The 25015-nt window shown below is 30.6% G+C and overlaps 1 protein-coding gene across 3 annotated transcripts in view; it reads left to right on the top strand.

Moving 5' to 3' along the window:
- Window positions 1-25015, top strand: part of knockout (Stork-head domain-containing protein knockout) — a 146119-nt gene that overhangs the window by 68250 nt on the left and 52854 nt on the right. For 2 of the 3 annotated variants that reach the window (XM_014430804.2, XM_014430803.3), the window contains exon 2: window positions 9331-9473. In XM_014430804.2, the coding sequence (XP_014286290.1) occupies window positions 9336-9473 (138 nt within the window). In that variant the 5' untranslated portion in view covers window positions 9331-9335. Of the gene's footprint in view, window positions 1-6170; window positions 6235-9330; window positions 9474-25015 lie in introns of those variants that run through there. The other variant, XM_067044889.1, reaches the window with a different exon arrangement.

Raw genomic sequence — 25015 nt, 5'->3', positions numbered from 1 at the left:
CTTTATAAGGAAGTATTGTTACCAGACCAAATGTTCTATAAGAATGTGATTTGGTCAGAATTATGCCCGAATTTCGGTGGATCTCGTTGGGTTCCCGAACCCACAGTGTTGACTCACGCCTACAGTGAAACAGAAAATAATTATCTGCCACAGCTAGATTCGAACATAGGTCCATGAATTTAGTAGCACAGTCCCTTACCGATGAGTTATCTACTGCCTCAATTTAAATAAAGACAGGTGATAAGTACTACAAAGCCTAACAACTAAATTAGTATTAGGTGGTATAAGTGTTACTATTACTTCTTACTATTTTATTTATCTAAGTTTTTTGATAGTTTGTATACTTCCACATTTAAATCTTTATATTTAATGTTACTCTTTTATGCCTACATTCGCTTTATCTTCTTTGTATCTTTTTATTTTAACTCTAATGAAAACCTAAATTGGGGTTTAAAACGTCAGCAATTAATAAATAGTTGAAAATTACTTTTATTCTTCTTGGCCTTACCCCTGACCATCTTCAATTTTTCTGATAAGGTGTAGATAGTTGACCGTAGATTAATGATTGGAGAAGTTTGTCGTGGGGGTGCGGTCAGCAAAGAACAACATAAATAAACAAAACCATATGTATTCATTTTATGCCGACGTTTCGACCTGAGTTTAAGGTCTTCATCAGGGGTTGTGGCGTAGCAGGTAGGCCTACCTGCTACGCCACAACCCCTGATGAAGACCTTAAACTCAGGTCGAAACGTCGGCATAAAATAAATAAATATGGTTTTGTTTATTTATGTTGTTCTTTACTGACCGTACCCCCCGACAATCTCCAATCTTCAATTTTTCTGTTCAATTGCTTTACAAAAAACATTAACAATTCACTTTTAACATAACTTGTGTAACAAGAAATTTCATTGAGAAAAACTTTTAATAAAAAAGTTCCGAGAAACAAATATAAATAACTATTCCAGAATAAAGGTTCATCGAACACATACGTAATTATGGTTTTTGATATATTTGATGTGTCATTTTAATCAGGGGATTCTGGAATATATGATTTACTTAAACATCATGGGATTTATAAATATTGATCTTATAAATTTGTTAAAATATGTTAAACCATTAATTTTTATATCATTTTAAATATTATTCTGTATGTTTTATCATAAGCAGCGGTATTTGTATCCTAAACTTCTTGGTACTGCACTATTGGTGCAATTCATTGCTTTATAGTGATTGAAGATGGTTGCCTGTATGGCTTGAAGCCATCTTCCGCTCCCAATCAAAGGATTATGTTCTCAAATTCTTGTGTTCCATTGTTGGAAAATGGGGCTTCTATAATTACGGCTTTTTTTGTTTGTTTGTTTAGTCTTGTTTAATGGCGTAAAACCTTTTGGTCATCAACGCCTGTGGATTATTATAATTATAAAGATACACAACACGCTCACTTAATTATAATACAACACTCAAAAAATAGAATAAAAATAAAACAATAAAAATTAAAAAAAAAATAATAATAATAATAAAATAAAAAATTAAATTCAAAGTCGAAGAAAGCCTATAATTCGAAAAGGAGGCGATGCGCATTTAAAAATTTAAATACTAATGGGACTTTAGCTTCCTCATCTATGAAAGCTGCTGTTTAATTTGAGGTCAGTCCTATTCTACTTATTGTTGATAAATAGTGAGTTCATTCAAAAATACGTTTAATCCTGAGATTGGACTGACAATATTGGCACATTTAGGTGGCAGTTTTCTGACCAGGTGAGAATGCGTGAGGACGGTATGGTCTATTCTCATTTTGTGGCTTTTTTTTATTATTTTTTTTACTAATAGGTCTTAATTACGATTCAAACATATATTTCTAAAAATTAAAAATAAAATCCAAATATTTATATCCAGTTGAGGGCTGTTGCCCCGAATAAAGGCTTTGAAATTTTATTCTATGACTTCAATTTTAAAATTTATGAAATAAAAATTAATGATTAAAATGAATTAATCATTGCTAATACTGAGAAAAGAGTTAATTTTTAAACTGCGTATCACCGGAAACTGAATACTTAATTATTTTAAAAAAATAATAAATCATCTGTGAAGCATTAGTTGTATTATTTTAGGGTTTTCAGCTTTACCCAGAACAATTTTACAAATATGCTATATATTTCATATTACATTTATTACAGTAGTTTATTATGCTTCCGTTTGAGAAAGTTTTTATTGTATTTATTGTGTCACTTTTTTTTTAATATTTATTTCCCAGGTTTTCTTTATCCATCATACATCTCTTGCTATTGCTTAACAATGTGCTTTTCAACTTTGTTTCATTTATATATATATATATATATATATATGAACTAAGGCATGTCAAGTCTCTCTCCAATAATTTTAGAATTTTATATAGAAGTCAACTTTATAGAAATATTATCGGTAACTTTTATTGCTTATTAGGAATAATGGAAAAAGTATAGCTGCTTGGGTTGGATCTCTCTATCCCACATGGCTAATATTTTTTTATTTGTCTCAGTAACATTGTGAAATTATATTAAGACCACATTAAGGAACTAACTATAATTTATTAGAACTAACTTAACCTACAATATGAGTCATAAGATACGTCCTACTCAAAACTTTAACGTTGTATCGGCCTTCGACTGAGTCGTACACTTCGCTTTGTTTAATGTTCACTGTCAGCTTGTTTGTTCCAGGGAGTTCAATGTCCCAGTGCATGCTGAATCGGCACATCGCTGCCAACAGCTCTGTGTTTACAGATATCTCACTGTTCCTTTATCTTGTGTACATTAGAGGCAGTGTATTAAGGGAGGAGAACGAAAGGAAAGATTGAAATGAAACGAGAGGAATAGTTGTTTGTGCTTTTATGGGTCCGTCGAAGAGAACATGGAATAGAAAATTTATGGCTGTTTGGGTTGTATCTCTCTTTTACACATGGCTACTATTTTTCATTTGGCTCAGCTACTCTGTGAAATTATTTTTGGATCATATTAAGGAACTAATAAAATACAACACTGCTTTGGTCAGTATTATTTCAAGGCTTTATGTGTTTTTTAATCATTATTTTAAAGTGTATTTTAAAATAATTATTTTTGCTCATTGATCATTAAGGCTGAATTTATTCTTGAATATTGTAATATTTTTCTGAGATTTATTTGTTTCCTACTTAGTTAAAAAAAAAACTAAATATATTCCCTATTTATTCTAATACTTATTATTTATTTATTTTTAATGAAAGGAAAAATCTGGGCTATTTTGTCAGACAATGCTTTTATCGGTTCCGTTGTAAATCTATTATAAGATTATAACACGATTTTAGGCATTGTTCAAATTATCATGTGATATTTTATTATACATTTTTGTAATATGTAAGTTCTGTTATTGTTCAAATACATTTATAAAATATTTTGAAATTATTTGATAATCTTGTTGATGACTTGTTTTTATGTTTTTTTGGTTTGTTGAAATCTAAAATAAAGTGGGGCGTTGGTTAGCAATAAATAGTTTTCTTTTATTATTTTGAAACCTTTATTGACTCCTAGCCGGACTATCTTCCAATCTACTTCATTCGGTCAACTGTCTTTTTTCAATATGAAAATAAAATTTTCTTCTCAGATTTTTTGGAACTTCATGATGTGTAATTTCTTTATCCAACTTACTATCTTTTTATCTCTTACAATTGTTTTGCAACTTACTTTCTAACGTTTTTTATTTATATATATCTAGATAATGGTAGGTCTATTCTCTTTCCAGTTATTTTAGAATTCGTATTTATATAGAAACTTACTTTGTTATACATTTTATTAATAAATATTGTGAGAAAATATATATTAGCTTTTAAGTCCAAAAGTCAAGAAAATTAACTATCAACACTAATTTTTTTTAGTATGAAAAGGGCGTTAAAATAAATTAATTAGAGTCTACTTGGTCAATTTGAATTTGAGATATAATAAACATACACGCCTAATAAATGTCTCATGTTCATCACGGTGTATTTTAACGTAGTTTTGATACCATGAATGATTGAAGTTGATAGGATGTGTGACTTAGTTGCAATGAACAGTTTTCTTGTATTTTGAGCTGGCACTGAATATCATTAATTTCCAATAAAACTGTACGTGGTGGAAGAAAACAGAGTTCATTTTCGATTTCAGCGCAGCAAAAACATGAATATTAGAATCAGCCAACCAGATCTAATAATTGGTTATAGACATGTGTAATCAACAATTTCTCTCATAATTCCTTTAAAAGATAATTCTTTATTTTTTATTCTCTTGTAAACACCTTTTAGGCTTTGTGAATAAAATATAATATAAAATAAATATGGTCCTTTGTATCTCTAATAAGGCTAATGTTTTAATAACGCTGTGTTTAATATTGTAAAAAACAAACAAAAATAACACAATAATTTTGTTTATTTTTTTACAATATTAAACACAGCATTATTAAAACATTGCATTATATCATGGAGTATACCTACAAGCGGTTTAGGAGGAAAATAAAACTAAAAATTTTAATTCGAGCTGCACTTGATTCACTGAAGAACCACTTCACCCACTGTTGCTATGTACAATTAATTTGTTATTAATAGCTCAACTGCATCGCTGTTATCAAACATATTTCCTGTTTAGTTGAACGAGATAAAAACCGTTCGTTTTATAATCCTTTCCTTATATCATAAAAAGCTATTGGATTTGAAGAATTGAGTTCTATAGAAGTTTTAAGTATATTAAATAACCTAAAATAATGGTCATATGAATTTTTTTTTTAATCATGTTGATTTGGCCAGAGATATGTAGGTGGCATGTTTGCCAAATCAACATATTGCCTCTAAAATATTTTAAAATTGCCTTTTTTTAAAAAAAAAAAAAAAGACAAATCCCTCCTCAAAAAAAGGTAATTTGACAACTTTTATAGGAAATTTAATACATTTCAATTTTTTATAGAAGTCGTTTTACCAAACTGAATAATTTTCGGGATATATGCCAAAAACTGTTCACACAGTTTTACTAAACCACTTTCCCCTCCATCCCAAACCCGACGCCAATTAGTGGGATCATTTCGCTTGTAATGTTCTGGGCCCTGTTTCATAATGAAAGCTAATAGTATTAGTTCAAAATACAAGTATAGAAACAACGTGGTAATTACACTAATATTTATTTTTTTCAGAATAGGGAGGACTATAAGTGATATTATAGGTGTTAAAAAGTACTAAAGTACAAGTTACTATTATACAGGTCACTGTTTTATTTTTATAATTTTCAAAGGCTAATTTGACTGTCACTACCATATCCCGGAAACTACGTTCTTTAGAAAAAAAATTATATAAATACATTAGTCGAAAAGTTAAATAATTTAGTTTTACAAAGAATCAACTCGTCACTAAACCACTTAGCTTTCGAGTTATAAAATAAAAACTGATGTAGCTTATATCCTTTCCACGACTTCTAGACCTAAACCCAACGCACAGATCCGTAGGACTTTATGGAACATAATGTTCTAGTGGTACTAAACAATATATGAGAGGTGGATTCTTCATTTTTTTAATGTTTAAGTTTTAATTTTTTTTAAACCTAATTTATTGATCTAGTTGAGTTTTAGCCTCCAAAATATCATCTAATTCCTCTTTACAATCCTTTCACAATGTTCTTATTAAGTTACAAATAAAATTCATTTATACTTCAATACGTTATACATTGCAGATCAGATCTTAACTACATAAAATCTTCTTCCTTTTTAATCCTATGTTTATAAGTAATTTCTTCACAAGGCTTGTATCTCACAATTATGAACATTATGCTTAATATAATTGTAAATTTTACAAATTTTATTTTCAATGAACAGAAAATTTTAATGTCTGAGAACATTATAATTCTAAAATTTATGAGAAATTATGATTTTCGCTACACATAATGAACATATTTTTATCCCATCTACCCTCAGTTTTACTGAAATTCTAATACAAGTGTTCAGCTGCTAGGAGAAAGCTTCGATGTTAATTTCACTTAACGTGTGTCGCCTTGCTATGGATTGTAGGTCAGTGATAACTTTTATCAAAGATGCTATCTTTATACCATACAGAGAACAGATATAAAATTAATTAAAATTAGTATTTGTTTAGCAGCGGTGCTAAAACAGCCAAGTATGTCGGCAGTAAAGTGTGTCGCTGGTGTAGGATAAAGCTGGTCGACAACTTTCTTTCGGGTCCTGTAGGTACAAGCTTGCATACAGGTAGCTCATCTTTACAATTACTCTTGCAAGTAGCAGCTTAGTGCTAAGCACATATTCCAATGTGACAGTGATAGTAACAGCTATCGCAGGCAATACCTTTATGTAATGTATAACACTAGCTATCGTGTACATGCAGACGCCTTGACAGTGAACTATCTCATAACAATAGCTTTATATTTGTAGCTTGGAGCAATATATACCAATGCCCTAATTCAAATACAGTAAACGTAATCTTAAAATCAGTATTTGAAGGTTCAGTTAGGATGCAATTTTTATGTTTTCACATTATTTTTTCCTACAAATTGTGTTTACATGTTTATGCTTCCTCATTTCATGATATTTTTAACAATTTTAAACCCAATATTATTTCATATTTTTAAATATTTTTCTTATAAGTAAATAGTTCAGTACCTATTTCTCTTTTAACTTGATTTTTTTTTTTGTAATTTAAACGATTTTTTTTATTAATTAGAAAAAATAAATAATTCCATAGATAAAAATTACTACCCAGATAGTTCTTAATTAGTTTCCTAAAAATCTAAAATAAGTATGTAACTTTGCGTAAGTTAACAATTTTATCAATGTAATTCTAGCCTGTTTAATTTTCAGTGAGTTCAATGGTTTGTGATGATATCTTTCAACTTACTTCTCTGATTTAAGTTACATCGAAAAAGTTTCCTCGACTTTTGGAGGGATTCCCCATCACTTAATTTCTTCAAATACCATACCCACCTATTATGTAGGTAAATGTAGAATGATATATCGTTCAGACGGTACAAAACGATTTTTGGAAACAATCTTTAAAGATTTGTTTTTATAAACACATCTCGCATGAAAATTAACAAACGATTAAGAAATATTAAAATAATCATTTCAATTCAGTTCAATGTAGTTTTTTAAATACTTTTTAACAAATCTTGTATATGTTACTTTATTGGTAATTTATTTTCAGGCTTTTTTGTATCGAATGTCCCCACTTTTAAATTTTTTATATTAAATACTCCTAAGTTTTTATTATATTTTTACGTTTTAACCGATAAAAATCCCATCCCTAGTTATCAGAAACTACGATGGGCTTAAAAAAAAAAAAGTGGTTACAGGCTTATATTATCAGCTGTTACTATTCTTTAACCTATTAAACTGAGAACGAGGTGAGGTCACTGTCACATATAGACAAGCACTGTCATACTCTATCACTGTCATTATGGTACTTCTACGACAGTTATCAGTCACTCGTCATTAAGCTTGTTGTAGTGACTATTCAAGTTTATTTTATTAATATATTATACAGTGGTGGAATTTCTCTCCGGTTCTTATTTTTATTTTATTTTTGGTTATATAATTTTCCCTTCCGTGTTGTTATAATGCAGGACTTGTTTCTCTATTCCATCATTATGTTTTTATTATCTTTAATTTTGAAATTTATAGCCTTCCCATTGAAAATTTTATATATAATCTAAGTATATTTGAAATGCAAATAGTCGTTTTATTCCCCAACCCTGCCTAACATGTGGATTGACAAGTGATAATTTACATGTTATTACCTTGCTTTGAAAATTAATTAGATATTTATTCTTTAACATGGAACATGCTGTAAATTATTCAAAAATTATTCTTCAAAAAACACACTTGATGATTTGAAAAAAAATGAATACTTTATTTTTTCTCCTGCTCGTATATATTAATTTTCATTGTTATTATTTTGTTATGAATTTGTTTTTTCTATATCTTTAATCAACATACCTTGTGAGCCCCATCACCAACAGACTGACGAAAATACAGACTACCCCCTTCCAAATAATCAAATTCCCTCAGTCCCTTCTTCAAATGCATTACCAGAATGCTGCTAAAGGGACTACCTTTTACCAGTTTTTAATCATGACTTCATCCTCACGCACCTACTAGAAGAAAAAAAAATCCTATATTTTTATTTTTAACATTAGCTTTTGTTATATTTTCTTTTTTACTTTCATTTACCCTTATACAAAATATACAGCAAGGGGAAAATTTTGCGATCGTTCAAATTTTTAATTCAAGTTTTCGACGGAAATACACTTTTTGAGGTCTGACTTCAAATACCCAAGTCAAGCAAAATGTTCTCTATGTGTGTGGTCAGTCTAGCTCAAAAACTAAAAACCGTACAAGACTGAAATGTTATTTAATTATGATATATTTAAGGGGAATACATATCTGGAATGTAACAGCAACTTTTTCGATAAAATTAACTTAATCGATTAAATTAAATTAATCGAGTGATACTTTATAGAGTCAATTCAACATATATTTGATTTACTTAAAAAATTTCTAACGTTTTTGATCGAACTCTGTATATAAAGGTACAATTGAATATCCTTTAATGTCAAAAAGGTCTTATTCCCATTGAAATTATTTTACAGGGCTTAAATTATACGATTGTTTAAAAATGCTCCCCTAAAATGCTTTTAATCTTGTTTATTTGAAATAAATAACCGGTTATCATTGTGGGCAATAATAAGTAATGAATAAACACAAAAAATAAGGAATCTGATGATTTATTAAAGGAGAAAAAAGGAAAAATAGACAGGTTTTGAATCGGAAAAAAACCAGACCGTCCGATCTCTCCCGATTATAAGCATATTTTTACGTCTTCGTTATTTCCACCTCAGGAACCCTTAAAAATATTTTTTTTTATAAACGAAAGAGAAAAATAAAAATGTTAGATTCAAAATGTTTGCTGTTTCTGGTTTTTTGGGGGGAAAAAATAACGCGAGTCCACTAATTTATTCAAAACTTGGTTGTTAGCGAAAGTTTTGTGATACGCGCACCGCACCATATTTTCTTCTTTAATCTCTGATATATTTTAACTCTAATGTTTCTGTTAATACATCTCATAATAAGAACTTATCATTATTTATTTATTATGTATGCCTTATTATTGCTAATTAATTGATGAAGTTAAATAAAAAAAATTTCTCTTTGTATCAGGTAATTGATTCATCTTTTTATTATGTCCTCTATTTAACGTACCTATTATCTTTAAATGAATTTATTCTTGATTATTATTATTCATATTTCATATTTTTTTTTCTTCTCCTAATACTGAACATTGTCTTGCAGATGTGATGGGTACTAAAGTGAATCAGTGCCTAAGCCTGCTGGAGGATTGCCTCGCTCTCCAGCTCCAACGGGTTGGCGGACCGCCCTCTTCAGTCCGCGATGACCAATACTGGATGTACGATAGTGGATACCTCCTATTCCAGGTCAGCCTACTTAATTAATTTTTTATATATTTATTTTGTTTCATCTACGATTTAATAAAAAAAAAATTACAAAAATTTAGTAATTCAAAACTTAATGAGACGTTCTAGTAAAAATACTTAATGACGACATGAATCTACTTTCTATTTGCTACAACTTCCAACCTGCCATATAGAATAATGCAGAATAACATTTCCACCACGCGAATACTAGATGAGTCCGTATATTAAACTAACGACCGTCTTGCAAAACCGTGTAACGATGCGAATAAGAAAGTTTGCTGACCTAAGCCACATCCTCTGATGAAGTTTCCTTATGTCTTAAGCCGTCTTGGAAACACAGTCTGATGAGTTTAAAATCGTGAATAGACTTCGCAGTTGCTGAACAGCTGGCGCAAACTTGTATCAAGAAACCCAAGTGTGCCTGAAATTGATAACCGAAACCGCTCTGAAATCTGAATGATTCACTCGAAGCTAAGAGTTTGATTCACTGATTGAGGAAAAAAGATTTAAGAGCGATGGGTATCGTAATTCACACAAATCAGGTACCGCTCACTCCCTTCCTGACTTAGTAAAGCAACGCAGATCCATCACTCATATTTTAACAGCCAGTGGGAAGCTCGTGAATCATTTTACTGAGTTACTCTCACTCATTAAAAACAAGTGGGAACATTTATTATTCAATCTCAGTGTTTCATTTTCCGAACTTAACCTGTCTCCTAAATTGGTGAGGATTGAATGAAAAGGGTTCTTGAAAATCAGCACAAGACGTGATCACCCATCGTTAGTGGCTTTAGGTAACTACTCTTTGGCAATATTTTAGAAGAGGGTTGCAGGTCCTTAGAGGGAAAGCAAAGGCTCTAAGAAAATGTTTTTTCAGTGGGACAAATTCACCCTAATCCACGTCAAAAACTAAACTTAACCACTGAAAACTTTATAATTTCTGCTTAAAATAAATTTTTTTATTATAATAAATGTAAAAAATGCTTCAATTATTAGTTACCAAAAAATGAGCCAAGCCAAAAAAAAAAACTGGAATTAAGTATATGATGATTATGATTTATAAATATAATCGTGTTGAGTTTATAAGATAAAATAAATTCAACAAAGTATATAAAGATCCTTACAAACAGGTACATCATGAATAGAGAAAACGATTGTATTATGAAACAACAGGAAAAAGAAAAAGTATAAAAATAAAAACTGACTCTTTTGATTTATTAGCAAAAAAGAAAAATCATATTTCATTACAGGAAACTGATAAGGAAAATCCAATGTTAGATGACTTCAGCTTTAAAAATGGTGACTTGTAACCAGCTAATACTACGAACGGAGGTTTCAAGAGTTAAATCGAAACAAATTCTTAGAAGAAAATTTGTCAGCAATTTATCAAACACTGATAGGGGAATTATGTTAGCTATGAAAATTTAGAAAACTGAAAAATTAGACTATTGATTTTCTATTGTTTAATTATTGTATATTCTCCTTCGGCTTGACTATTACTAGACTTTACAGCATATCGTCGATATCACTTAAGTCCAAAAAAAATCAACTAAACAATTTAAATCTTTGAAAAATAATTTTTAAACATCTATTCATTATTTTAGAGACAACTTGTTTCAACTAATGCTTTATATACCGTGACATTTATTTATTTTTTCTTACTTCGACATTTATTTTGATATTTCTCTAGAATAAAGCTTTTTTTTTTTACTATATAAAGTTTTTTTACGAGTTACAAGTTCAAGTGATCGGGTTTTATATGGAATAAGTGGCATTGAAATATCTATAGTTAATTAGTTACCACAGTTACTTCATATTGGCCTCATAAGAACAATACAATTTTTTTTTTAGTTTACTAAACAATAATGAATTTTAGTTTCTTGTAGGTAAGCATTAAATAAATACATATATGATATGGTTTAAGATAGATTTCCCCGTATGTACTGAGATATGGGTCTTGCCTCCTTTGCCTAAGACAATATACAAATGAAATAAAATGGTATAAATATAAATAGAAAATGATAAGAATAATTTTTAATCTTCTCCACAAGTTTGTTTTAAATCAGTTAAATTTCTATTTCCTTGATTTAAGTCCTGTTGCTAACTTACTTGTGATATATGATTATTTTCCGTTTCATTTTCTTCCTTGATACAATATAATATAATTGATATAATAAATAATATAAAAAAATAAAAGATGAATGATGGACTCAGGACAAGTTATCTTCACTTGAAATTTTTAATGTGACTAGAACTATCATCATGGAGATAATATTTAAACTCATCATATGTTGTGTATATAGGATCTGAGTGTACTAAATTATATAAAGTGGTTTCTGAAATATTTATGTAGCAAAAAAAAAAAAGTTTAAAGAAACGATAAATACTCTTGTACTGAATTGCTTTGTTTTGTATTCAAGTAATCTTATTCTCTCTTAAAAAATTGAGTTAAATACATTCCGACTCTATAATTTACTATCCGAGTTAGGTTTCTATACGACTACTAGTCAGTGAAGCTCACTGGCTTGATCTTTTTATTTTCTTACTATTTTTAAATATTTTTTATTTATTGTAGAAGCCGTAGATAATCTAATAAAACCTGTCTTCATTTATTACAATATTTCCCTCCCGTAGAATCCTCATTCATTATTTGCTATTAGATACGGCGTTGAATATATTATCTTGAGCTGGTTAGTAATAAACTGTAGAAGGGCTGGGGCCTTGTGTAATTGTCAGCTTAGGGATGATTGATTCAGGTGTTAGTCACAGTCGATGGTTAATGTGGTTCAGGATCTTCATCCTAATTAGGGCTATGGAAACCTCAGCAAGGCTTTTTTTTTTAGTTTATAATTCATACTTTCAAAGGCTAATTGACCATTAGAATAAAATATAATTATGCGTAAAAAAAAAAAAAATGCTCAATACAAAATTATGTTGGCACAATTAAATAAGTTACTTCAACTTATTTGTTTTGTTTGACCGCACTCCCCAACCATCTTCTCCTCGTATATATATCATAATTATACGAGAAGATGGTTGGGGGTGCGGTCAAAGAGAAACAAAAATAAGTTGGTGTAACCTATTTTATTGTGTCAACGTTTCGGCTAGAAAATCAAACGCCTACTGAACGTCAATTTCAATTTGATTTTCAAGCTAACAGCCCTGAAGAATGCTAGCACGAAACGTTGGCACAATAAAATAGGTTACACCAACTTATTTGTGTTTCTTGTGACCGCACCCCGAACCATCTTCTCCTTGTACGTCATCCACGGTCAACTATCTCTCATAATTATCATAATTATAGTACAATAAAGATGGTATTTGAAATAATATAGTTATGGCGTACAATAATTAACATAGAAAGAATATTTAAATTATTTTCAAGTAATACATTTTGAAAGAAGGGTTCCCTTTTACCATTGACGATCATCAAAACCCAAATCCACATGAAGATTTGTAGCGCAACCTTTCCAGGAGTTTGGGATATGCTTCGGACGTTAATGAGTCGGCTCAACCTTTTACACGAGAATAATTTTGGTCGTTACTAAACTCTGCATCATCGTAATGTTCTAACACAATTATTATTAATTGACGTAGTCTAGCCTTCTGAATTCTCTAGTTAACTCATCCTCCTTTAGTCCAGATATTTTATGCTATAGTTTATTTTCAACAATCACAAGGCTTTGTTCCCCTCTTACTTTTCACACGCGTAATGAATAGTCAGAAGGATAATAATTGTTTTAATTTAAATTTCAAATTTGAGGGTAGAAGGTGCGCATTGAGTAATTTCGCTACTTAAAACTAACAAGGGTCTCCCGCCATTAACTTTCCTATTCATTTCTTTTTTCTAATTTCCTTAGAGGCTAAATACCTAAATTAATCATAAGTGTTCAAACTTATTCCTCTATTCCTTCATTCCTATATCGCAAACATTGTCGCAATATCAACTATTAACCTTATATTTCATCTTATTCTTATTTATTTTAAAACCTTCCCTTTTTTTTTGCCAGATTTGATCATATAGTCACATAGTCATATAGTTTCCCCATATTTATATCATTATCAATCAATCATCAGCACGGAGATTGTATCAGCCAGAGTTGAAACTTTTTCATTACCCTTCACCTTTCTAAAGGCAAAAAAATTTCAAATAATATGATAATTTAATTGTATATATTCTAAATAAATTTAAATTTAATTTAAATTACTTGTCATGTTCTAAGTGATCAAGATTTCTTATCCTCAACTCAATAATTTATTTTCCATACTACTATAAATTATTTACTTTTTCATATCCTTGATAGTTTCCGTACTCACTCATTACTCTCCGTACATCTGTACAAACACCAATACTCTCCCCATTGTTCCAACACTATTCTTGCTCCCGGTAAACAATTAAAATTATCGGAATGAGGTAGTGTGTGGTGCTAGCGTAGTAGCAAATACTATCATAAAATCATATTAATTATTTGGAATATCTATTTCAGTTGCATTATCGGAGGAATTTTATTTGTTACATATGAAATATATAAACTCACCGTTGTCGTCCAATTTTACTTTTCTCTGCTATAGGTTTTGATGCGAAGAAAATGTGAGACACGTTTGTTACTCCGTGTCAATAACTTTGATTCTATAGAACCAATTAATGCAAATGGCAAACCTAAGTAATATTAGCCAATAGCGTTTCTCTGTAAGAGGTTATGATGAAAAAAAAAATCTATTACAAGTCTTTTACTCCTTGTCAATTTAATTTGTAAGATATAGCACAAAATGATATTTAATTTAATCCATTTTTAATTATAAATGGCAAGACTAAATTATATTAGCCAATAATGTTTCTCTATATTTGAAAATAAAACGAAGCTAAAGCAGCTTTTCAAATGAAACTTTAATGAAACAAAAATACATAAAATAAAAATAAAAAATAAATTATCCAAGTCTTTTTGGTTGTGCATTGTAATATTTCATATTTTTACTCATTTTCAATAGTTTCTATACTAAAAGGTTTGATAAAATGACAATTAGTGACTGAAATCGAAGAAAAAACTGTTTATTAACTGTCTATAATTAAATCTTATTTAATAAAAGGTAAACATCTTGTTGCTTTATGTATTTAAAATAAGGAATAAAATGAAAACAAAAAAAAATTATTGATTATATTCGAAATATGCCATGAATATCTCGGCAGTTTTCACCCAATAGAACTGGTGGTCCCAAACTTTTGAATTGTAGGTTGTAAAAATTCAACACCTACTGCTAGAATAATTTCAAAAATCAGTTCTTCGTTTTTGTCTCGTGGTAATCTGTTTGGTAAAATTTTAGGGAAAAAATGCTAATCCTGAATTGAAAGACGAAAAAAATCATTTTTATGAAGATCGTCTGCTAACCAGGTCACCTATATTTTTTTTCTACATCTGTAAGGGCTATAAAATTACGCACAATATTTTATGGCTTAATAGGATAATTAATTAATAACAAAACGAACATAATTAATATAAGTTAACCATTTTGCAATTTTCATTTTGTTTTTTTGGTGTGATGCACTGCACCAATTTTTTGCTTTAGTAGTTTTATATCTTTTGTAATTGAGCCTAATACGATTTGTCATATCAAATTATATTATTTTTAACTTATAACAATTATTTCCAGATATCGTAATACCTGGATAAAACCGCTATGGAGAGTATCTAATGAAGTTCAGCTCTATGTATCCGTATGAGCTTGATAATCAATCAAATACAAAATAATAATCCTCATTATACGTTTGGGTAATGGTATACAAATATATTATTTTATTTATTATTGATTTTCAAGGAAATATTGTTTTAAATAAGTTTTGTTTCTAATTCTTTGGCGATATTTAGGCAAGCTTTTCGAGTCCATCTTAATTTTGATGAAATTAAATAAAATGTTATATTATCTATAGCCCTTGCCATTTACTTGTCATTGAATTACATATCGGAAATACTGATTAGACTGATAGAAATAAAGTAAATAAGAAGTGCAGGTTAAGGTTTCCCTTGATAATAAAAAAATTACTAGTAATAAAATAATCTAGTAAAATATATCGAATTCCGTATTCGTTCAGTAGACCAATTCTATCACATCTATAAATAACTGCAATTTATTTTAAGCAAAACAATATGAGCACTATATAGTTAATGAGAACACATTCATGGCTTGTGACGTCTGTTTGTTGCTAAAAAGTATAATAGAACGCTCCTAATGTTCACTTTTACTATGAACTAATCTTTAACGACTACTAACTTAAGCCACAACTGATAAAAGCCATAAACCTCGGATTATGGCTGTGAAATGAATCACATCTGTGTTTCTAAATGTAGTTTTGCCGTAGCTGTTTTGAATAATCCCAAGCCAATTTTCCTCTTCTCTCATGTTTATTTTTGCCCGAGATGATTCATCCATCCTAACCTATAACTTACCTCCCGACCCACCTGCGTATTACTGAAAGCACCAAGGAGGAGAAGAGTTCAGTAATCACAGACGGTGATGCTGAAACCACAGCCATTTTGGTCCTTACCAGCCCGTCTCAAGGTCGCCTTCTTTTCACCACTCTATCTGGAGAGCCTGGACTCAATGGAAGATCCTCATTGAGGAGACTTCAACGGGCGAACAAGAGAGGACAAGAAGCTGGATATCGGAGAGTGCGGGCTGCTCTGGAAAGTACGCAGTGGATATATTTAGAAAGTAACCCCGGCCTCTATTCGCAGCTGTTTGATTCCATCGATACCTTCCACTCGATTTTTATCAGAAATCGATTTTCTTATGTCGACACAAAGTTATTTATTTACCGGAACATTTTCTCAGATATCTTGTTTATAAAAATTTTTCAATTTACTGTAGCATTATCTAGATGCACGTTTAAGTTGTTAAGAAGCGTGCTGTACTTTCCATACTTTTGTGAAAATTGTCTTTGAGTTGTCAAAGCATTTTAAAACATTGCACTTAAGCGTTTAAAGAATTTTATTGATTTCGAAGCCATGCAGGAGATATAACCAGTTTAAGAGATTATCCTTAAAAAATAATTAAATAAATAAAAAATACTACGAAACAACCCTAAGCGTCTTAAGGGACAGAATGTTATAACTTATTTATTCAAACAATAGTAAAGGTACCTATAAATGAAACTTAAGTATAGTAGTCAGGTGCCTTCAACACCCATATAAACCTCAAGATTTTTCTGATAATTCATAAATATACTTTTATGTTTACACACATCGATGCAAGGAGATTTCTCTAAATTGATATGCACCAATGCATGGGACGGAATGTACTTGCAAGGAGACGTAGTCTGTAGTGCTAGGCACCCGACTATTGTACCAAGTTTCAATATTTATAGACAACTAAACCAAGAACCCACCAGTATGTTTAAGGAGACATGTTATATCGTCCCATCCCTTATGAAGGATAGAGTAGTCTTTATTTTTTAATCAATTGCCTTTGACTAGAATGTGAGTAACGTGAATATAAAGAGCTAGAATTTGAATGTAGCATTTTGTTTTGTGACAACAAATTTGTATTTACGTATATATTGTAATCATAATTAAACTAAAATGTTTTGATCGAAATTAATGCAGACATCCAATTTATTGTAATGATAAATTTTATGTTTAAATTTAAAATTTAGCACCGAAATGATATTACAAAGAAGTTGTTATATCTCTATACACGTTGATTTTTATATTATTTAAATCGTATGCCTAGTATCGTCTAAATATTTAGCCAGTCAGAAAATAAACGATTAATGACTCTTTTATGAAACAAGTTCCGTGCTTCATATCCACACAATGTTACATCACAACATAATTATACACTGTGAATTTCGGGTTTCTGTAATTCAATTATTTAAAAAATTTTCTTTTTTACATTATTTACGCTTTTTCTACCATAATAAAAACGAAAGTTGGGAGGAATCAAATGCCATAAAAATAAAAAAGGGAAATATTTAAATAATAAATGTATTTGGAACATAAATACGCCACTGGGGTAGTTGAGTGGTAAAAGTACTGGACTTCTATTGTTTATTACCACTTTTGTGCCCTACTGTAATAAAAATTATGTTATTACGTATATAATAGCCTTGAAGAGACCTTTATAGTGTCATTTAACCTCTATAAAGTGGGTATCTGACTAGAACTCTGTAGGTAGAATTCTGGCCGCATCACTTTTCTTAGCAAGCACTGAATACCAATAACCCTTCATAGGTGCAGTGTGAGAATTTTTTAATTTAAAGATAATTATTATTTGCTTACAGAAGAGCGTATATATGGTTGAAGGGTGCTCTCTAAAACGTTTCTAACAAAGACAATTATAAGGCTTCTTTTTAGTATAAAAAATATTAAAATAAAAAAAATTATATAATCTGATTAGCGCTAGCAATTAAGATAGCAATGGATTAATTTTCTAATTCCTCATCAAGCTTTCTTTTGAGCCAGAACTAAAAATATTTTAATTTGGTCTTAAGTAAATCAATTTACTCTTATCTTAAAAGTTTAAGCAAATGTTTCTAAAGGACGTACAACAGTTACTGACTTTGTTAGTGTAATGGATTGGTAGTATATTTATTAATGATCATTAAATATGAACACAATGGTGGATATGGTGAAGGATGTGCGGATAGTACACACTCATAGAAAAAGGGCAAGTTTTAATTTTTATAATTAGTTTTATATGTTCTTATAAATTCGCTCTTGATACCCTAACAATTTTCTTGGCATCTATTTATTGTTGACCATGGTTTGACTTCGTGTAACAGTAGGCTTCCTGACCTCATCAAACATACTAAGAAGTTAAATCAAACATTTGAAACTTATAAGAAATTTATTTATTTTTTGGGCTTCCCTTAAAGGTTGTTTTTGAATTCGCTTCTTTATGAATATTGAATAAGTTCGAATAATTTTTTTTTTTTAATTATTTATTTATTGTAATTTACAACTGTACAAAATAATACAATAGGTAAATATGTAGTATGTTTCATATACACTTGAAAATCTTGGGAAGGAACCACCCATTGGTGGTACTTCAAACATTAATTTAAACTAGAAGGTCCCGTGGCCATCTTCTTTTCAAACGCCAGGGGATTATCAGGGATTGTTAAGGATTGAATAAAATATAAATATAAAAAAAACAACACATATATTGTATGGAGTTTATTTATATCTGGACTCTCTGAGAAGGATCTTCGTGTTTCCTGATGTTCGATAATAACAATATTTTCAAGCAATATTACTAATTAAACACAACTCTAATTGCACCTAAATTATGACTAAACTGCCCCGTCACAACCCCGTGGTCCCGGACCTGACGGCAGTACAGTTGTTATTTCCCGGTTGGAACATAACACTCATCATTAGCAGCACACTTCCACGACTCCTAGAAACTAGTTTCTGTTCCTAATGACCGTCACTTTTGCATAGTTCTGCGGAATATCACGTTGCGCAAGGCTCGGATGTCACGTTGTATAAGTCGAGAGAGTTGCGCGATATTGAAGCGTCATAATCAGTATACGTATTCCCGGCTAATAACTCATCCACAGCTATGGCCGTATGTGGAAGGATTCCCCTCTGATCGACGCCGTCCAAGAATACTCGGACATATGGCCTGTATGATTTAGCACTCTCACGACCGGACGGTTTCACCCTTGTGCGTTTTCACTTAGTTATCCTCCGAGGGTTCCTCAAGTTCATGAAGACTAATCTTGGATGTCACAATCGACTTTCCACTCCCACGATTATCGAAGGCTCGGCCATTTCGCAGAAGACCGTCGTGGATTCGGTTGCATGTGCAGCTTCGGCCGGGTCGGGAGTCGAAAAAGGACCCAAAAGCCATTTACCTCCGTTACATAAGACATTACGTTGTTGAGTAAATGAATATGTTTTGACTGTAATGATTCCGTTATCCAGCGAGCGATGACATTAATTGCGGAACTTTCTCTTTGCGAAAAACAATCTTCAGCATCTGACTGTCTGAATTGGGTAATGCCGATTATAATTGTATGAGAAACTACTTGCAACTCAGTAAAGAGAAAAAAACAAGTTTCAGTTCATCATTTCATATAAAAAGCAAGGACATCCGAATCAGTCGTTCCATCATGATAGTAGTTTGCTTATTTTTATATTTATATTTTCAACCATATTTACTTCATTTTATTTAATTTCGATATTGTATGCAATTTTTTCACGTAACGAATGACAAGACGTTCCGTTCTTTGTTTTTATGAACGTTCATTTCCTTTTATAAACTTTCATTTCCTAAAGCTACAATCCTACCTTTACAGTTAGTATGTTCATTCACATGGCCTTTGTAAAATTCTATATTACACAACTCTCCCATTTGGGTACCGCGGAAGGAAATGAAAGCTTTTATTTCGTTTGACTATTTTAATTCGATTAACATTTTTCAGCTTCATTAGTCACAACAAATAATTGTATTCTACCAAACGAGACGAAAATAATCTAAATTACAAGACATCAGATCGCAATAGAGCATCTAAGACTACCATGATATAATTATATAAAATGTATCATTAAAATGTTGAGAAAATTTGTTTTATGTAATAATTTGTTTTTTTATAAATCAGAATTGCAACATCCGGGAAAAGAGACTGTTATAAAGAACGCAGGCCAGAATGAAAAGAAAACAATCGAACAAACAATTTACACAATTGTTTCGCTTACTTGGCTGTCGTTGATATTATCCTTGGATTTCTTGATGAATAAGGGATGAAATTCCGAAAATACTGAACTCGTTACATACACCTTTTTTTCCAGAACATCGGCGATATTCGATATATGAAACTTGTATGACCTTGTTGGATGAAATACATTTATAACTCTGTACCTAGTCTAATAATTTGCATTGTCCAAATTTTCTCAAATGTCTAAAGTGAAAGTTTGAATTGCACTGACATGGATATGATTCTTCATTTGCTTTACCTCCTCTGACGTAAATGAAACTTTTTCGCTAGATTTAAAAATCAATAAAACAAAAAAATCACCAAGGTTGTACAAACACTTAAGGAGCTGTTCAGGTAATGATACAAGTTCAGGGTTGAATTAACCTCACTGAGCTCTGTTATTAGAATGATTATTTTAAACAGACAATTTGTAATGTGTACGAAAACAATTTTGATGGATGTCCCAACATGCCTCGAATCGATCAATCAAAGTTGAAAGTTTAATGATTATTTTGAAGTACATCATTTCCTTTAATTATATTCCTAGCGTGGCCTCGATTATCGAAATTCGTCTTTGCTTTACGTACGGGGCGAGGAGGAGGTTGATACAGGTGTTGCGAAAGATAAAAGATCACTAACGAGGCGTTCAGGATATGTCGTGATATATCGATCGATATTTACCTCTTTACGTCTTATTAATATTGATATTGAGGTGTGTTTGTCAACCTGTTGCGTGGGGACCGGCGAATGTGGGATGTTGTGGAAGTAGGTGCTAAACGTGTCCTCCTGGTCGCAAATCTCTCCCCAGGGACATATATGACTTAATCTGATCCGATCGATACAATGTAACCGATTTGGATTTGTAAAATTATACAGTCATTGAATTTTTACAACGTGCAATTGTAGAGTTAGCATTGGTTTGGTGATTCGGCCTCCTACTCCGCAGAAACAGGTTGATGCCCTACTTGCCCTAGTTGGCACGCTCAAACCACACGGAATAATTACACCACCTGTTACAGCTGTTATTTTGTATTTTATCTTTTTATGACGTGAATATATTTATTTATTTTTTTTAATGTTTTTGTTTTTAATAATTTATTTATTGTTATTTACAACTGTATAAAAAAAATATATACAACAAGTAAATTTACTGTAGGTGACATAGTGACATGATACAAACATGTGGAGAATCTACCCATTGTTAGAACTCCAATAACATTTCTAGAGGAAAAGATATCGAGGCCATCTTTTTTTCAGACGCCGAGGAGGATTATTAGGTAATGAAGGAGAACCAGGTTAGAAACAAGTGGATTTGGGTGGTTGGGAAGTTTATTATGGAAGGAATGGTATCTGGTCTTGGCCAAATCGGCAACATATGGGACATTTAGGTTTGATAACTTGATTTGTGACAAAGTAAGGATTTTGGACTGTAAGGATTGGATTCAGGAGGAATTTGATGGTTTGGTGGAGCCCCAAAGCTCAACTCCGTATGTCTACTATAATTTTAAAATTGCATTTACATTTTTCGTTATATCACGAAAGATATATATTTAAAATTAGCTTTAATTTAATAAAAATAAATAAAATTTAATCACTAATTATTCTAAAGACTATTATTGCTAATTATTGCTTGAACTTCAAAAATTCTTTAGTAATGTCTCTTAAATATTGTTATGATTTTTTTAATGATATAATTTTTTATCGGAGTGAAAACAATAATTTATGAAGTATTTGTAAAGAAATTTATAAAATACATACTTTAAATGATGGATAAATTTGAGACTACGTATAAAATTTATGTTTCACTTATCTTCAAACAAATGAGGCATAAAAATGGAAAATGCTGTATGTGACAAAAAAAAAAAAAAAAAAACAGATTTAAGAAAAACAAAAATGAGGTAACTGACCACGATTTTTGTTCCAAAATTTTGAAAAAATACAACAGCTCTAGGAATTGAACTGTTCAAGATAAAAACTTTTTGCGAAAGCCAGTCGATTGATGCTGGTTTCTTCATCATTATCGCGTCAAAATCTAATTTTTCGTATTTCTGGCAAGTTCAGCCTTTTCCATTTCCATATTTCAAATGTGTGTTTTTAAAAAATTAATAATGCATCAATCTTTATTTTACTTCATCACTGATGCATCTTTGCATTCTCTGTAACGCAGTCTGTGGAATGTTGTGCTGTAATCTGAATCGATACACTACAAATGGGAAAAGTTATTATAATGTAGGATGCATTTAAATTATTTTAGTAAATGTCGCTTATGCATTCAGCCCAAATCTTTATTTGATCTTCAACAGTGGATGTGAGAGAACTAAGTTTTATTTAAAATCCATGCTTCCGAACCTAATTAACTTCATTGAATTGAACTTCTGTCGCAATATATGACACATCGTATTTACCTATATCATATCCGTCATATTTATGCATTTCCTCTACAGTGTTCGTTTAATTTGCGTCGAAATTGCATCAAAAATTAACTAATGCAAGTTAGTTTTAGTTTTATTTATAATATTACAGCACAAAATGAAGCTTGTTCAGTAAGTGAAGTATTTCTAGGAATCCTCTTGTATAACATCCGATACAATAATAACTGATTTCACATGATATTCACCTAATCACAATAAAAATAAACATAATTTGGGATGAGAAATATTGAAAAATGTACTAATTTATATTACTCCTCAATATATATTAATTTGTTTAATGAAATACTTCTGTTGGTGGAAACTAATGTGTAGAAATTTGTCCCCACCCTTCCTGGGTATTATGTTTTCTCTCCCTACCTCCTTACCATTCACTATGGTCCTTATTTGTAGTTTAGTTATCGATAGGCTATAACTAATTTATATATTTTATATATATAATAATAAATATTCCCATTAAGTAATAGATGTCTCTGTCTCCCAGGTTAGTTAGACCGCCGGTGCTTACTTCCACTATCTGCTGGTTCTTTTTGTATGTACTAATCTCAAACTTTTAGGATATAAAAATTATTTAAAGCTTCCACATATATTCTATTTCTCTCTGTTTGATGGTCTCCATAATGACAGACTTAACATACATGATCCATAGATACTTTAAGTGAATTTAAGTTTGGTAGGCTATAATAAATGAGTGGATTGTAGGTATAAGATGATGTGATTAAAAAATTATTAGATAAATTGACAAAATTAACATTATATTTGTAACATAATAAGAATGTTAATATATGCATACAAAGTTGAGTAAATAAAAAGAAAAGAAAATTTGGCCAAATAAAATTTTAAAAATTTCTTTTAAAGTGAACAATTTTGGTTTTCATCAATTAAATGTCTATTGCCTTTATTGTATGATGCTGGTGTCTTATTTGGTATGAAATGATTAATTTGCTTCTGCACTTATGCTTAATCTATGTAGATCTTTACTCTACTCAATCATCCATAAATGCTGATTACAGAAATTAAAGATGAGAAAAATGACATTAATGTAGTGGGGAAGATAGATGTTCATTTGTTTTTGACTGCCCTTTGTCCAAAATGGCAGAGTGTGAACATATATTTTAAGCAATTTATCGTGAAATTTGATTAAGGAAAGGAACCTAAACACTCTCTCTTAAATATACCTGGTATTTATAGCTATCTTTTAATATCACACCGTTTATTCCTTTTTTGCTTTTATTCACCGTCTATTTTCGTTCTCCTCTCGCTTTCTGTTTCCAGATAAAGCTCGTCCTTGGAATAGACTAAAACCTTTAGAAGACTATTAGAATGCTGTGAGGAAGCTTAGATAATTTTATTCCTTCCCAGTCCGTTTTCTTTTGTACAATTCTCTTCAGCGTCGAGATAAATCAGAACCCGCCGTTCGTCAGCAGACAGCCTCGATAGAGCTAAGAACGGATGGCCGTTCTCCAAGGTTCTAGCGAATAAAAGAATTATCTATCGCCTTCGTAAGTGCCTTTTCTTTAAAGGTATTTACGCTTTTATAGACAACCTTGGCTTTCTTCTAGCCTTGAGGAAAACGATCTATATGCATTTTTTAAAAGAAAAAGATAGTATATTACGTATGAGACATAAGAAAACTTTTGCGTAATCATTCAAATATGTACATAAAATTTCAGGAAAGAGAAACAGGAACTATTGTTATGCAATTATTAAAAAGTATCAACCAAATATAAAATTCAGTGGGGTTAACGTAGAATGTAGAATATAAAATTGACCTTAAAGAAAGAAGTGCATTAATTAGAAAAAAAAAACATTCGAATAAGTTGCGGTCATCGGTATGGGTTTTGGTGTTGTATAGTGACGAATCATCAACATCTCGAGAAATATTGAACTTTATAAGGTATAGCTACTACTAACTATGACTTTGAAATGATATAGGCGATGATTATTTGATCAAGGCTTCTTCAAGAATTATATATAAGAAAAAATTTGGCGTGAGTTTGCACCTAGGAGTCCATAATGCCTGTAAGCTAAACGTTTTAACAAGAACGAATTCATTTTGTGAAACTGCTTTGTACATGAATTCGGATTATTAGTTTAAATAAAAGTGCAATATTTTTAAATGTGTCAAAATCTCCTATAAAGTAAAATTATAATTATATATTGCAGATTTGACTCAAAACAGATATGCGTCTTTTCATTCCAAACTCCTTAACCATCCTAACCCATTATTATATATACCCATCATTATAATTCTTAATCTTTCATCCTTAACAATCCCTGATAATCCTCCGAGGCGTCTGAAAAGAAGATGGCCACGGGATCTTCTAATTTAAATTAATGTTTGAAGTACCACCAATGGGTGGTTCCTTCCCAAGATTTTCAAGTGTATATGAAACATACTACATATTTACCTATTG

Source organism: Halyomorpha halys, unplaced genomic scaffold (assembly GCF_000696795.3).
Source record: "Halyomorpha halys isolate HHAL.00 unplaced genomic scaffold, Hhal_1.1 Scaffold914.1, whole genome shotgun sequence".
Taxonomy (NCBI): Eukaryota; Metazoa; Arthropoda; class Insecta; order Hemiptera; family Pentatomidae; genus Halyomorpha; species Halyomorpha halys.
This window is presented reverse-complemented; position numbering and strand designations above follow the sequence as displayed.